Here is a 17,639-nt window from a genome sequence, read left to right as displayed (position 1 = left end):
TCATTCCTTTGGTTTGTTTCTCTAAGCCTTCCTCAATCCCAATAATTCTTAAATTTGGCCTTTTCATGATATCCCATAATTCTTGTAGATTCTGTTCATGATTTCTTACCATCTTTTCTGTTTGGCCAACTTTGCTTTCAAGATTAAATAATTTGTCCTCAGTGTCTGAGGTTCTGTCTTCCAGGTGTTCTATCCTATTAGTTATGCTTTCTATGGAGTTTTTAACTTGGTTTATTGTTTCCTTCATTTCAAGTATTTCAGTTTGTATTTTTTTCAGTATGTCTAACTCTTTATTGAAATGATCTCTTGCTTCCCGTATTTGGTCTTTTAACTGTTGATTGGTGCGATCATTTAATGCCTGCATTTGCTCTTTCATCTCCTCCTTCAATGCCTGCATTTGCTCTTTCATCTCCTCATTAGCTTCCCTGATCGTTTTAATTATGTACATTCTGAACTCCCTTTCTGACATTTCTTCTGCTGTGCTGTCATTGGGTTTTATTGATGTAGTATCTAGGTTTGTTTGGGACATTTTCTTCCCTTGTTTTCTCATATTGGTCAGTTGTCAGTGGGACCCTGAGATATTGCAGTTTTCCGCTACTGGCTTATAGTGTTCCGGTAGATTTCCAGTGTATCACCTCCCAGCCTTCAGTAGCCTGATGTCTTGGAGGAATCTGATAAAGCAGCTCATCCGAAGAAAACTGCCCCTAGCCCCCTACTGGTTCCACGGTTTGGAACTGGCTCTGTGCGGAAATGCTCTCACTGTGGGCCTGCGCCGTGCAGCTGGCCGTGTGGGAGAAGCCCACTGCCGGAGTGTGGAAGGCTACCTTGGGAAGACTCTAGCTGCCCTGCCCGGCTCCAATAAGCCACCTCTATCTGGGCCTGCCACCCGGGCCAAGCTTTACCCAGTGGGCAGACTCACCCGTGGCTCTATTTCAGTCCGAGTCTCTCAATGCCTCCCCTTCTTAACTCCAGGGTTCTGGAGCGACTGGGGGTGCAGTCTCCCTGTAGGCCGCCATCTTGGATCGCCCTGTGAAGAGAGCCTGCAGCCGGAGTGGGCAGAGCCGCCTGAAGAGGTCTCTGGCTGTCCTGCCCTAATCCCAGAAGCTGTTTGCGGATCGCGGCTCTCCGCTGGTTCATTGCTGGAGTATGCTGCGCTGCAGGGGCTCTGGGACTCGGAGCTTGTTCTGGTCAGAAAGGCTCTCACTAGCGGGCCAGCTCCGTTCCGAGAACCTGGAGAAGCTGGCTGTGTGGGCGGGGCCCACCGTCGGAGTGCGCAGGGCTGCCTGTGGATGACTCTAGCTACCCTGCCTGGCTCCAATAAGCCACCTCTATCTGGGCCTGCCACCCGGACCGAGCTTTACCCAGTGGGCAGACTCACCCGTGGCTCTACTTCAGTCCGAATCTCTCAATGCCTCCCCTTCTTAACTCCAGGGTTCTGGAGCGACTGGGGGTGCAGTCTCCCTGTAGGCCGCCATCTTGGATCGCCTCAAACATTTATTAATCTTCACTGTACCAGGTACAGAGTTAAGTCCAAGACATTAAAGTTTTCCAGGGAGCTCTGTGTATACTAGAAGACCATGCTCCTTGGTACTGTTGGAACTACTAGAAAAGAGGAATAAAAAGTGTGCTTCTCAGATTTGATATCTGTCTGGGGAGACTTGTGAGGTGAGCTTCATGAAGTTGGTGATGAAATAGTATTAGTATCAATGTGAATGTTAGTATTTTAGTAATCTTGAAATACTTTAGGTCTGACTAATACTATAGCTTTAATAAATGGAAGGCAAAATATTTTAAAGGATTTTTCTGCTCTATATCATAGGAACTAGCATTTTCCTAACTTGCCAGCTGTCTTCTAAATAGTTTTGGACAATAGAGGCCTATACTTACTATTTATCTGTGGCTGTAATGTCTAGTACAGAGACACTGAACACATGTGCCTACTGAATACTTGAAACATGATTGGTGTAAATTGAGTTGTGCTATAAATGTAAAAAATATGTGAGAGAGTACAAAGCCTCAATAAAATGAGGGATATGTCTAAAAATATCTCCTTAACAAATTTTATATCGATTACACATTGAAATAATATTTAGGATATGTTGGTTTAAATAAAATATGCTGTTAAATTTTAACAAAATATTTTTTAAGGACTTTATGAAACCTTAACAAAAAGGATAGATATAAATAGTTTTTAAGTTCTTCTTTATCACTTCATGTAAAACAAAATAATCATGCATACATGTATGGCTCATATATAATGGTAATTTTTCCAACTAATAGCATAAAGAAAATATTTTTAAGTGTGCAAAATAAATATGTAAGGGGATATGAAAGGCCTAGGTCCTAGTTATAGTCATATAAATAATGTAAATTTTTTCAAATATAAAATCAAATTACATACTTAGGTTGCTTCAAGCATTACACTGTTAGTATTATGTTTTTTTTATTTTGTAAAATATTAATTTGCTAACTATCTTTTTAATTTGCTATTTCTGAATTAAATTTCAGGAATGTTTATTTTAATGCCTTTAATTTAGCTTCATGACATCTAAATACCCATCTCAGACTCAAAACACATTTATATAGATATTTTGCTGATTGAATTAAGTAACAATTTGATAGATGTTTTCACAAATTAATGTTATTTGCAAATGAAAGAGTGTTACAAAGTTTGCCAAATTTACAAGATTCTTCCTAAATTTCTACAGAGACAATATTCTTTCCTAACTTACTGTGCAGTTTTTCAGCCATCTTAGAATCATGAAAGTTTTCTAAATCTCTGATCTTCATAGTCATGTCACTGACCCCTTCACTTTGCAGAAGAGAGAATGGAGATCTGGGTAGTGAAGGGCTTGCTCATTCGATCATGGTTTGCTTTTTCTTTCCATTTAGTTGACCTATTTTTTTAATTGGCATAATTAAAGTGTGAGCTATTGGCCTTTAAATAGTTGGTTTTATTTATAGAGTTTATGTAGTGATTATCCATGTGACTATCTTGCTTGTTATCTCTGTTTGATCAGTTCTATTTATGTCTTTTGATACTATTCAAGCATCTGCCTACCCCATCAGTATGCTTTCCTTCTAGGTCTTAAATTGCTCACATTTAAGTGCCACTTTTCAATTTTCCTCTCAGTATGTTGTGCATCTACTTTAAAATTATTATTTGAATGTGTAACTCCAAGATTTTCCCTAGAATATTAAGAGTCCATTTGTAGGAAAACCAAGAAAACAAAAATCTACACCTTTTTCCATTCACTACAGAAAAATCTGTTGGAAACAGTAGGAAGTTTGTAAAGTTAAAAACATGTTTGTATGTAAAATCAGAAACCACATTTATAAGCTACTAAACAATGAATCTTTTTCTAATGGGACTATTTCACTATTTCCCATCACTTGATTTCAGTTTACTACTCTTTAACTCATTTTCTTAATTCTAGACTATTGATAGCTTTTTTGTTCCAAATTCCAGTACAAATTAGAGTTGAATAAAATGTGATAGATGTAGTAGGAAACAAATAAGAGTAGTTTTAATGTTTTCTGTAGTTGAATAACTGCAGAGTATTAGTACTATAAATATTCCAGGACATTCCAGAGATAAATTTTTCTTTGGTCATATATTTGAATAGTTTTTATTTTACCTGAAATGTTGATATAGGTGCTAGTTTGCATAATTTGATGAGATTTAACTTAGAACCTTATAATGAAGAAGGTCTTTGACACTAGACACAGAGGAGCTAGTCCTTGTATTAAATTAGAAAAACCTGGGACTGGGGTTGTGGCTCAGTAGTAGAGTGCTTGCCTAGCATGTATGAGGCACTGGGTTAGATTCTCAGTGTCATATATAAGTAAATGAATAAAATAAAGGTCTATCAACATCTAAAAAAATATTTTAAAAAAAGAAGTACCTGTTGACCCAAGGTAAACAGGCAAATGGGAGAGTGGGAGCCATGTGGAAGTATGAAGCAGAGATCAGTCACAGCTCATTCCCTAAAAAAGTAATACATTAAACTATGGGCTTCATAACCAGTAATATTTTTGGAAGCTATGACCTATTGTTTCTTCATGCTCTGTCAGTCATTGGGGTCCATGTGAATATGTTTTTGTTTGTTTTTCAATAGAACTGAAATGGAATGCACCAAACTCACAGAAAATCAGTTTCAGAATCTTGTGGTTACACTTCTTCTGGATATAAAACTCTATGAATTTGTTTTAAGGACTTGAACATATTTACCATTTAGAAAGAAACAAGCTATTGAGAAAGCAGCCAGAAGTTAGGGTTAAAAAGTGGCAATAATACCCTGCAGGAATTTGCACAATATTATAATTAAAAGATGGAATTTGGTTTGAAGTCTCTTGTGTTCTAATCCCATATCCATCATTTACTGACTGTCTACCTGATCTTAGGCAAGATATTCAAAATTCTGGACCTGCTTTAAAGTCTTGTAAAAGCAGAATGTGACGGGTTTAGTAACGCAGATTGTTTTGCCAAAGAAACTATCTTGTGGGACTGTGGAATATAAAGGAAAAAAGTCTTAGATTCAATATTTCGGACAATTTAAATATCAGTGTTATATTCAGACTCAAAATAGACAATGTATAAAATATTATAACCATGGAAATATATTAAAGAGAGAAAATGAAAATTAAATAAAGTTCTTAATGACATTTTATTAATGTTTCCAAAATATTTAAAACAATGCTTCGTGTAAAGGATGTTCTCAATAAATGTCTGTTAGAAGCTTTCATCCTTCAATTGGAGTGGGCCAGGCTTAAACACATTTCATACTAATTTAACTTTCTTAAGTTTCAGATTTCGGGAATATTAATTATAATGCTTCAAATGAATTTAAAACTGTGGAAACCTAAAAAAAATAAACACATAATTGGGTGGGGGTTGGGGCTATTATGGAATATTTTCTCAGAGAAGGTGACTGTCTCTAAAGGTTATAATGTGTTATGGGAAAGTTACAGATGTATGTGATAATGTGAGTGTGTGTGTGACTGTGTATAAGTAGATAAAGACTGAATTCCTGGGCAGAAGAGTATCACATGGGAAGGAATAGTAGAATTTGATTCTGATTCTTTCAGGAAAGGTAGGTGGTTTAATGTGACTATAGGATTAGACAAGAGACAGCAGTAAGAAAGGAGCCTGTAATCCTAGTTACTTAGGAGGCTGAGGCAGGAGGATCTCAAGTTCAAAGGCAGCCTCAGCAAAAGTGCAGTGCTGAGCAACTCAGTGAGATCCTGTCTCTAAGTAAAAATGACAAAATAGGGTTGGGGATATGGCTCAGTGGTCCAGTGCCCCTGAGTTCAATCTTCAGTACCAAAAAATAAACCTGGAGAGGGAGATAGAGGAGTATAAAGAACCTTGCAAATAGCATTGAACTTAGTAATTAGATAGTCACTGGGAGATTTTAAAGAGTTGAATGACGAAGTCACACTTGACAAATGCTACCTTGGTTGCAGTGACAAAAATAAGTGACAAAAATCTGTATAAAGAGTAGTTATCTGTGAAAATTCATTGGAGACACATTATTGTGGTGTGGTATTTGTATTCAGTCACATATATAGAAAGCTTTACAGTGCTTATCCTATAGAAATGGTAGAGATCTGTGAAGTGTTACCTAGAATAATTAAGTGGATTATTAGCTAGTTTAAAAATGGGACCATCCATGTGATTATGATCTGAAGCTTTGTCCTTAACTCTTTCTTACTCATCACTTTTATCACTGATTTGAACACAGAAAACAAAATAAATATGACTTAAAAGTAGAGAGAAAAGAAAGCATTTTGTATATTATTGAGGTTTTAGTAATTTGCTCTAATACTTTAGAAGTTAAACAAATTAATATTAACAATTAATGTTAGATTGCAGAATTTGAATGGTCTTAATTAGAAAATTAGATCAATTGTAAATATATTTTTCAGAGGCACATGCAAAAATGAGCAAAAGAAAATAGTTCATAAGAATCAGCATTTTCAACAGTACGCTTAAGATGAATTAGCAGACGTTGTACTCATAAAAATACCCAACAACTCATTGTATGTATAATTAACTTAGGGAGCTGAGAGCCCTATTATAATTTTGCTTTACTTGGGATACTCGGATTATAACATTGAGCTGGGGTGTGTTCAAGTAAAAATAACTAGAAAAATTAAGGAATCAGAATAGCCATGTCACAGCCAAAAGATATAGTTTTGACCTAGATGAAGGAATACAATTGGAAGAGGAAATCTGTTTTCAAATTCTGGAAGACCGTTATGTGTGAGTTGGGTATCCTAAACAGATAAGATGATTAGAAACTCCAGGAAAACAGATGATGAATTAATATGTGGGTGAACCTTGTGCTTTTGCTCTCCAGAGAGGTAGGGGACTGCTTCTGAGGGCATTCGATTCACCATTCTTGGAGGTGCATTTGTAGTGGTGGAGGAAAAACATTCTGAGTATCCAAAGAATGAGTAGACCAGATGACTTATTGATTGCATGTTTGTCAGATTCCTCTGTCCTTTACACTTGAAGTAACAGTGCAATTTTAATACCTAGTACATATAAATACTTTCAGATTAACCATGATCTTTTTGAAAGACTTTTCAAAAACATATCATAATAACAAAATAAAAGAATTTTATTTCTTCTTTTTCTTTCCTGCCTCCAACTTTTACTATGAAGTTACTTACATTCAGAAAATTTAAAGAATAGTGGAATAAGTACACATATTTACCACCTTGATTAGACAATCGTTAACATTTTTCCACGTCTGCATTCATGACACTTTACATCTGAACACTTTAGTGTGGATTTCCTAAGAACAAGTATACTTTTTAACATAACCACTGTATCATTATTTTGCTCAGGTAGAAAAAGTATACTTCTTACATGTCATTTAATATACAGAGCTTTGAAAAATGACTTTTGGCATTATATTATATAAAAATTAAAGAAGCTTGATGATTTCGTCCTTTGAATAATGATTTTTACAAAATCAAGAATGGGGATAGCACCTTTGCCACTGTGTTTAGATAGAAAATAAGTTTAGTACATCAGTTGATTGAGAAAACCAGCATATCTTCCAGGAGAGTAATAGATGATTTGTCATTCAGAACATCAATTATTTTATTAAATTTAAAAGTCTGTAAAACACTGTACCCACTTTAGGATAGAACCTATTTGAACAGTCTCAGAGGTTAAATGTGACATTGGTCAGCAATCCATCATAGGTTTATGAGTCATACAATCCTTAGTAGTAGTTAAAATTGATGTAAACGAGAAAAGCATTGGCTAGGTTTCAGAAGTTGACTAATAAATCTTTTATTTCAAGTCCTGAGTAATGATGTTCTTTTGTGAGTCAGAGAATGTAATGGGAAAAGTTTCAGTATTGGCATATTCCCCATAAACCCGGGATCCCTTACCTTTTGGTCTTTTGCATTTACAAAACAAAATGGGGCAACTATTCTATTAGAAAAAGACCACTCCCTGTGCTTCCATCCTTCCTTTAATAAGCCTGTGATAGAATGATGAAGTCTGTTAACTTTTAACATAAGCTTGGAAAAAGAACTGCATGCATTTTTATTGTTTGATATAAAGGTTATGTGAGATGTGACAGCCCTTCCTGAATTCAGAGAAACCAACCAACCAAACAAACAAAATAAAACTGTGAGAACAATTAGGTGATTTTTTTAAATGTGAACAATCTAAAAGTAAGTACAAAAATGTAGTAAATTTTTCCCATGTCCCAGAGAGAATATGGAATTTGAAAACTACAAAGTGGTCCCTAGATTCTCAAAGATATGAAACTCAGCAAATATAAGTCTAGGGAGAGTATATAATTACAGATTACTAAGATTGCTTTAAGATCCTATAGTTTTTATATTTTTATTACCATGGGATGTTTTCTTATCTATCAAACATGTTTTGTGATCTCCATAGGGTACCAATTTCCTTTTTATGGATTGCATGCTTATGAAATGCTACATACAACTCTGACATTTCATAATAAAATGAGTGACTCTGCAGGCAAAGCTTTTTTTATATTAGATAAAATGAATATTATCTTTCAAGTTTTTTAAAGAGATAAATCTGGTTTAAAGTCATGTGAACAGTTACTCTTTTGTAGGTTCATGAACAGGTAGAAAAATGCTTTGTTATTTAATTTTTTATTAGCAATTTTTAAACTAAAGGAATATTTTTAGTATAAAAACAGCTAGTTCATGTCTTACTACACAAAGAAAACACATAAAACATATATCCCTTCACTTCCCTGTCCATTTCCACATTTGGAAATTATAGATAATGTCCTCTTGCTTAAGGAAATGAGTTGTCTTCCTCCCTAAGACTTTGTTTATTTCCCTGAACTGGGTCACTGCTTGCTATTGAGTCACCTGACTCCAACACTTATCTTTTTTTTTTCTATCTGTTCCTTTTTCTTTCTGATTGGTTCCTTCACCCTGCATATAAATTGTTAAGTCTTTCTTATCATAAAAGGAGCAATGGCTGAACACCCTGAGATTTTACATTCTTTTCTAATAACTCTCCTGTTTTCTTCTTCTATTCCTTAATATTCTAGTTTCATTTTAAAACATATTTTATTCATTTTTTCAAAATAACAAGATGAGCTAAAGGTCATTTTCAGCTATTTAAAATACACAAAATTAAAAAATGAAAATTAATCAAAGAACTATCATTTGAACCACAGTTAATATTTTGTTAGGCACAGTGCATATTGTAACTAATTGTTAAGTATATTTGTCATGAAATATCTTCCATAAAACAATTTTAGGTACCTAGATTCATAGTATTTTATTTAATTATATGTTCCATAACTTCTGTAAATAATCTCCTGCCATCGTACATACAGAACATTTCTACTCAGAATTTTCTTATGAATGAAGAAGGAAGATCCTTGAAGCTAATCAGTGACATTTTCCTTATGGCCACTGCTATAACTAGAATTAGTGGATTCAAGTGTATGGTATTTTGTACCTAGACTTAAAAAAAAAGTTTTTTTCAGAAAAACGAAACCAAGTTATTTTTCTATAAAATTCTTGCTTTTTCTCATACCTCAACACTTTGATAAGTGAAAATTCTCATTGGTTTAATTAACCTTTATTTTTACCAATTTTGAATATTTTAATATGCTCACTGGATTTTTATATTTATTATTTATGAAGAATTATGTTGATCTCTGACAGTTTTTCTATGAGAGTTATCATTATTTTTCTTAATGCATGGTTTAGTCAGCATTTTTGTCGCTCTAACCAAAAGACAAGAACAATTTTAGAGGAGGAAAAGTTTACTTTGGGGGTCACAGTTTCAGAGGTCTCAGTTCATAGATGGCTGGCTCCATTTGCTCTGGGCCCAAAGTAAAGTAGGTCACTGTTGTAGAAGGGTATGGAGGAGGAAAGCGACTCAGGACATGGACACCAGGAAGCAAGAGAAAGACAGAGAAAGAGAAAGAGAGAAAGAGGGAGAGAGCTCTTGCAAGTGAGCTCCCTTCACCAGGGACAAAATAAAAACCCCAAAGTCATGCCCCTGAAGACCCACCTTCTTTAGCCACACCCTGCCTGCCTGTAGTTACCATTCAGTTAATTCCTCTCAGGTGATTAATGCCCTGATTAGGTTATGGCTCTCATAACCCAATCATTTCACCTCTAAAACTTCTTGCATTGTTTCAAACATGAACTTTTGGAGGCTATCTCACATCTAACCCATACTAGTCCTTTTAAATATTGAGTGTCTGACCTTTAACCTGGCATATCCTTTACATATTTAAATCTTTAATAAAACATTTATATATTTAATAGATATTTTTCATATGTTGAAGTTACATTCAATAAGATTATCCTTATTTTTGCTGCTTATAGTGTCACACTTAGACAGGACTAGCACTTTTATGGAATTTCTTTTTAAAATAACATTTTATTAAGGATTATCTGCATGTGCCAGTGTGCATAAATCATAAGAATAAAGCTCTAGTAATACATATCTCAGCACCCAGATCAAGAATAGAACTTGGCCAGCATCATGAACGTACTTCATACTCTCTCCCTATCACTATTTCCATCACCATTTTTTTTCAACATTTGGAGAAATAAAAATCATAAATCTTGTTCTTTTATGCTGGCTTCTTTTACTAGATATTTAATGATTTATTTCATGTTGTATATAGTTATTCATTCATGAATATAGTTAATACTGTTAAGAATATTCTTATGTATGTTTTTGTTGAAGTTATCTATATATCTCTGTTGGATATATATCACAGAGTGAAATTGATGAGTCACAGGATTTGTGTATTTTCAATATTAGGAAACTCTGAAACACAATTTTCAAATTAGATTATGCCCATTTATCTTTTTCATTTTAGCCATTCTTGTGAATATAAAATTGATTGGAATTGTGGTTTTAATTTTCACTGCCCAGATTACCATAAAGTTAATCTCTTGTTCATATGTGGATTGTCCATTTGAATCTTTTTTGGAAGTGTTAGTTCAAATTTTCTACACACAAAATATTGGTTTGACTGCCATTTTCCTTTAATGTAGAATTTAAAGAGGTGAACCTTCTCTCATTTTTTTCTCTCTCTTTCTTTCTGTCTCACACACACACACACAAACAAGCACATGCATACATACTGAATTCGGTCCTTAATTAGGACATTTTTAATTTTAATGTAGTTCAATACACCATATTTTAAGATTCATGGTTAATACTTTTCATCTTCATTTAAAGAAATCTTTTCTTAGCCTAAGTTTTCCTTTGAGGCATACAATTAAAATGGTTCTTAAATGTAATTATCCAACTGATCCACAGGGCTAGGAATGTAACTCAGGGGCAGAACACATTCCCAGCATGTTCAAAGTCCAGGATTTAATCACCAATACCTCAAAAACCAAACCAAACAAAAATTACTAATCCACAAACATTTACTGAAAATATGATCCTTTCTTTGCATAATGACTGCATCATCACTTTTGAGTAATAGCCATTCTCACAGGTATGAGGTGGTAACTCATTGTGGTTTTCAAATGCATTTCCTTGTTGATTGGTGATGATGAACTTTTTTTTCTCATGCCATTTGGCCATTTGACTATTTACTTTGAGACTACTAAAAGCAATATGTGCAAAAAAAATGGGATGACCTCTAGAAATAGCTGTCTTCCTAAAACCATGCAAACAACTAAGTCTGAATTATGAAGAAATAAAAAAAATCTGAATAGTCTAATAATGAGTAAAGAAATTAAATAAGTCATTGGAAAATTCCCAACATGACACTCCCAGGAGCTGATGGTTTCTCTGGTGAATTCTACCAGGCACTTAAAAGAAAAAAAAAAAAAAACAATTAATACTAAACTTTCTTAAAGTCTTTCAAAAAATAGAAGAGGAAGGTACAATCCCAAATTTATCAATAGACCAGCATTTTCCTGGCACCAAAGCCTGACAAAGAAACTATAGGAAAGGTAAATTTGGGCCCATATCCCTTATGAATATAGATGCAAATGTTCTCAACAAAATCTTAGTGAACTGAATTTAGCAGGACATTAAAAAAGTCATATACCATGACATACTGAGATTTACCTCTGAAGTCTAAGAATGATTTAAGATATATAAATCAATAATGTGATATATTACATTAAAGGAATGAAAGATAAAAACTATATGATCCTCCTAATGGATACAGAAAAAGTATATGAAAAATTTAACATAATTTATGATAAAAATCTCTCAATAATTTACTTACAGAATTGTACATCAACACAGTAAAGTCTATACAAGACAAATCTACAACTCACATCAAACACAATGGTGAAATGTTGAAAGCTTTCCTCTAAGATCAGGAAATAACACTCTTGCTCTTTCTATTCAACATAATACAGATAGTCTTACCAGAGCAATAAGAGTATGAAAGTTTAAAAAGGAATCCAAATAGGAAGAAGTAAAATTAATTATCTCTGTTTGCAGATGGTATGATATTTTACATAGAAAACCTTCACTTCACCAAAAAAAATGTTAGAACTAACAAATTAATTCATTAAAGGTGTACCACTCAAAATCAACATGTAAAATTCAGTAGCATTTCTAAACACTAACAATATCCACAAAAATAGTTAAAACAATCTCATCTAAGTAACATCCAAAAACAAAACAATTAAAAAAAATTAGAAATAAATTTCACCAAGGCGGTGAGAAATCTGTACATTGTAAACCAAAACACGTTTATTAAATAAACTGAGGAATATACAAAGAGATGGAAAGATACCCTGTGTTCATGGATGTGGTAATTAGCTTTATGTTGCTGTGACTAAAACATGACAAAAACAACTTAGAGAATGGAAATTTTATGTTGACTTATGGTTTCAGAGATTTAGTCCTTGGTCAGCTGAGTCCATTGCTCTGAGCCCAAGGTGGGGCCAGGAAACTATTTCACACATGGTAGCCAGGAAGCTGAGAGAAGAGGAAATGACTACAAAGGAAGATGAACCCTTCCAGGGTACCAGGGTAGACCTCAGTGACCCATCCTTTCCAGCCACACTCTCCCTACCTAGAGTTACTACTCAATCCATTCAATTAATCATGGAGAGATTACATCTCTCATAATCTGGTCATTTACCTCTGAATATTCCTTCTTTAACACAAGAGCTTTGGGGAAAACCTCATATGCAAACCGTAACAATGGATTGAAAGATTATTATTATTAAAATGTTTATACTACTCAAAGTGATCTACAGTTTTATTTTTCTAGTAACTCCTATACATTTTCCCCAGAGATAGAAAAAATAATCTTAAATTCGTATGCAAACACAAAAGATCCAAATAGTCTCATCAATCTTGAGTAAAGTGAACAAAGTTGAAAGTTTCATACTTACTGATCTCAATTATGATTCAAAGCATGGTAGAACATAAAAAAAGCATGGTATAAAACAGCATGGCATAGCATAAAGAAAAGATATATAGACCAATGGAATAGAATAAATAATTCAGACATAAATCCATGTGCTTACGGTCAACTGATCTGTGACACAGGTACTGAAAAAACAACAGAGAAAGGTCAATTTCTTCAACAAATAGTTTTAGGAAAACAGGATATCACAAGCAAAAGAATGAAATTAGATTCTCATTTTACATCATATACAAAAATCAACTCAAAGTGAGTCAAAGACTTAATAAAACTGGAAACTGTCAAACTACTAAAAGAAAAATGTAGGGTAGAAACCCATAACCTTGGTCTTGGCAAAAAAGTTTTTATATGGCCCCCCAAAAACAGGTCACGAAAGCGAAGACTAACAGTGGGATTTCATAAAAGTGAAAGATTCTGTAATAAAAAGTAAATAATAAATAGATCACCTGCAGAATGAGTGAAAACATTGAAAACCATATATCTGACAAAGGATTTACATAACAATACATAAGGAATTCAGACAACTCAAAATCAAGAAAAAAACCTGATTTTTAAAAAATGGACAAAGATCTTAAATAGATATTTCTCAAAAGACCACAAGCTGTTATATTTTATTTGGAATTTTCATCTATATTTTTATGAAGAGTTGTTTCATAATTTTATTTTCTTGTAATTTCTTTCTTCTTATTCTTCATCAGACTTTTTGGATTTTATTCATTTGATTATTAGTCTCTCTAAAACACAAAAGTTGTTCTTGTTTTTTTCTAATGAATATTTGTTTTCAATTTCAGTGATTTGTATTCTAAGATTTATTATTTTTCTCTTTTTATTTTCTTTTAATTTTATTGGCTCTTTTTTTTCCTCTTTGCTATGTGAGGTAGAAAATACATCATTGTTTTCAATTTTTCTAGTAAATTCACAAGGCCATCTTACTGATTTTTAGTATTTTTTCTGTGTATGTTTTTTACTTGACTTTTCTTATCTTCTTCAGACAAATAAAATATTTTATGATTTTCCCTATTAATTTTTCAATTATATGGTGCTTAATTACTACTGTTGCTTTGTGTAGTCAAAATTCATTAATATTCTCCCATAGATTTGCCCTATCTTTAATACTTCATCTATTTAAGATTCATAGTGTTTCCCTCTGTGATTATTTTTCTTCTACCTAAACAATTTCATTTATTTAACATTTGTTTTAGTAGCAACAACTAGTATTTTTGTTGGTAAAGTCAGACATTATTGACAAAAAATAATTGGTTCCCTTCCTTGTCAAATGAAAAGAAGATGAATATTAAGGAAGAGTGGACATATAGATGTTCTTATCATATATGTTGAATCTAAATTATTTATTTGGAAGAGAAGTATAAGATAAGCAAGTTTTAACATACTATCATCAAATATTGATCATTACCTCTATCTTTTTCTTGACATTGCAACTTGTTTTCAATTCCCCTCTTAAATATAACAGTCACTATCAATGTGATTTTTATCTTAATGCAATATCATTGTTTCTCTCTTTTTCCTAGAAATCTATTTTTTTAAAAGAATAATTAATGATATTCTTCCAAGTGGTTTTATAACATCTAGTACAGTGTTTATACTTTCTTATTCTTTGCCTGATTAATGGTTAAATGTTATTAAAACTTTTCAAATTTTTCAATAGGATGAGAAAAAGTTTCTCCCTCCCTCATGTGTTTGTGGCCTCCTTTCTACATTTTTCTGGAAAGCAGTTCATTTATATGAAATATTTTTAACCCTTCCTATAATACCTGCTCTATATATGTCAGAAATGCTGAGTTATTAAATTTCTCTCTTCTCTTGAGTTAATATTGTTGGGTGGTTTTATGAAAGGTATTTTGCTTATGAAATTTGCTTTATCTGAATTTTGGGGGGTTTTTCTTGGCAAAGTATTAGATTCTGGTTTTGAATCAATAAAAATTAATTATTCATCTTACTTAATTAAGGTAGCAAATGAGTTATCCTGAGTTTCAAAGATTTCTTTAAATATTCAAAGCAGTGATAAATATGTTGAATCTAAATTATTTATTTGGAAGAGAAGTATAAGATAAGCAAGTTTTAACATACTATCATCAAACATTGACCATTACCTCTGTCTTTCATTTATATCACATAGAAATTACAATTCTGAACTGAGGAGAAAAGATTCAGTTTTTTAATTTTACTTTTCTAGAAAGAAACTACCCCAGGTTTGGACTTGTCTAAGTGATTTCTTATTCATAATTAACAACTCAGGTACTTTACAATTGAATTTTTCCTGTTCTACACATAAGAGCTTACATTTCTAATATCATATTATTTGTCATTTTGTCTCACATTTTAAGATATTTTGTGTATTTTTTCTGAATAAATATTTGAAGAAAACTGCTAGATTCTAGTGGAATAGGCAACAGTTTAAAATGAGGCCTGGACAGATTACAATCCTGGGTCCATTACTTGTTGGCTGATCTTTTTTTTTTTTTTCTTGTAAAAAACTTCTACTTTTGATTTCTTTGAAGATTCAATGAAATTTTACATTCACATCAACTGTTTGCCTTATAACAATCACTCTTCTAAGAACTTCATGTGAGCTAATATTTCATGTTTACAACAATTCTATGTAGTTGTGTTCCTTATCTTCCCTTAAAAAAACAGATGAATAATTGCAAACTGGGGGTTAAATATTTCTCCAAATTTACACCAATGGCAAGGGGCAGAGCCAGAATGTCAATCCAGTCTGGTTCCAGAACCCATTCTCACACCATGATTGTCTTCTACATATACACACAAGACATATAATTCAGTTCTGATTACCCATCAGAGATGCAAATACTTGTATCCTGCATAGCATAAGCCAACAACAATTTTAAAGATATTCACATTACTGTCTTACAATAAGTCTGTTTTTGTAGGAACTATACCACCAATTTGGTTCAATTCCAGAATAAGAAAAATATTGCAAACTAATCTGGTATTAAGTAACAAATTATCATATTTTTCCTGACTACAAATTTTCCTTATCCTGTGGTCCTTCTGAGTTCTAGTTCCTCACTGTTAGAGAAATTTCAAAGATACTATGGCTTTTATTTAAATCTGAATAGGTAATTTGCCAATAGTATTGTAACCTTTGATAATATATGGATTTCTAACTGTGAAATTGACTTATTCAAGGGGGTGTAATTTGTTAATGATTGTGCTGCAAGTACATGGTGTGAAATGTAAAAGCCGGAAAGATAAATGCTTTTTAATTTTTAAGTACTAGATTTTCAGTGAAAAGTTAGAGAGAATTATGTATCAGGCATTTCCATTTGCATTCCATTCACCAAATCAACAGTAAGAGATTCTGTCAAGGCAAAGTTTGGCAGCTAGAATCTTCCAGCAGAAGAGATTGATATCAGATAGGAGGAAGACAGGGACAAGAATAAGGAAACTGGGCTCAGGCACACTTGGGAAGGTGCATGTTAAAAGTACATTTTATGGCCAGATGTTTTAAAGTTACATTTTATGGCCAAAATTTATGCTACAGTGTAATTTGTTATTTAAGGAATTTGCATTAATACCATGTGTCCTCTGAAAAGGAAATTAGAGAAAATGAACAGAGAAATGCTACTTTGTTATCTTTTTTCATAAGATGCTGGAATTTGCTTTGTTATCTTTTTTCATAAGATGCTGGAATTTGCTTTTAACAAAACAAAATAAGTATCATTAAAGTTGTGCTAAAGAATTCTGACTTCTGAATTAGACAACTCTAATTCAACTTTTCCATTGCTTAGCGCTCTCTCTCTCTCTCTCTCTCTCTCTCACACACACACACACACACACACACACCACACAAAATTGATAATTCTGGAATGCTGTGCAAAATTAGGGGGTTAATTTTCACTATGTATGACAAAAATCTATCTATCTATCTATCTATCTATCTATCCATCTATTAGCTCTAAAATAAGTGATTGTCAAAGTCAGAGGAAATATCCCATTTAAATAATGTTAAATTTAAATTTTGGCAGCAACACAAAGGCAGCTTTGGCAGTATGGATTTATTTAAAAGAGAATATCTATACAGTTCATAGAAAAAGTAAGTACAAACACTCTGCACTTAGATGAATCACACAAACACACATGCAGACACTCAGATGTACACATATAAGCATAAAATATAGAAAACTTGTGAAATTTTCTCTATATTCTAAGAACTGTGTGATTATTCTTTTTTGTTTTGCCAGGTGGTATTTTTGAATATGTGGAATCTGGCCCAATGGGAGCTGAGGAACTTGCGTTCAGATTTGCTGTGAACACAATCAACAGAAATAGAACCTTGTTGCCCAATACCACCCTAACCTATGACACCCAGAAGATCAATCTGTATGACAGTTTTGAAGCATCCAAGAAAGGTAATTGATTGATGTTTAGCATCATGTTTTCTGGAATTCAAATTTCCAAGTGTTCTAAAGAGATTTCTTAAAAACCTCATGTAGTAGCTGGGTGAGGTGGCCCATGCCTGTAATCCCAGAAGTTTGGGAATCTGAAGCAGGAGGATAACAAGTTCAAGGAGATCCTCAGCAAAAGCAAGTTACTAAGCAACTCAGTGAGACCCTGTCTCTAAATAAATTACAAAATAGATCTGGGGATGTGGCTCAGTGGTTGAGTGCCCCTGAGTACCTGCCCCCCTGCAAAAAAAAAAAAAAAAAAAAAAAAAAAAAAAAAAAAAAAAAAAAACCCTCATGTAGTTTATAAACTGTT

The 17,639-nt window shown here is 33.2% G+C and overlaps 1 protein-coding gene across 6 annotated transcripts in view; it reads left to right on the top strand.

Annotated features, from left to right (window-relative positions):
* Positions 1–17,639, top strand: part of Grik2 (glutamate ionotropic receptor kainate type subunit 2) — a 643,508-nt gene that overhangs the window by 192,783 nt on the left and 433,086 nt on the right. For all 6 annotated transcript variants that reach the window (XM_047557542.1, XM_047557541.1, XM_047557544.1 and 3 more), the window contains exon 3: positions 17,123–17,290. In XM_047557542.1, the coding sequence (XP_047413498.1) occupies positions 17,123–17,290 (168 nt within the window). The remainder of the gene's footprint in view (positions 1–17,122; positions 17,291–17,639) is intronic.

Source organism: Sciurus carolinensis, chromosome 7 (genome assembly GCF_902686445.1).
Source record: "Sciurus carolinensis chromosome 7, mSciCar1.2, whole genome shotgun sequence".
Taxonomy (NCBI): Eukaryota; Metazoa; Chordata; class Mammalia; order Rodentia; family Sciuridae; genus Sciurus; species Sciurus carolinensis.
This window is presented reverse-complemented; position numbering and strand designations above follow the sequence as displayed.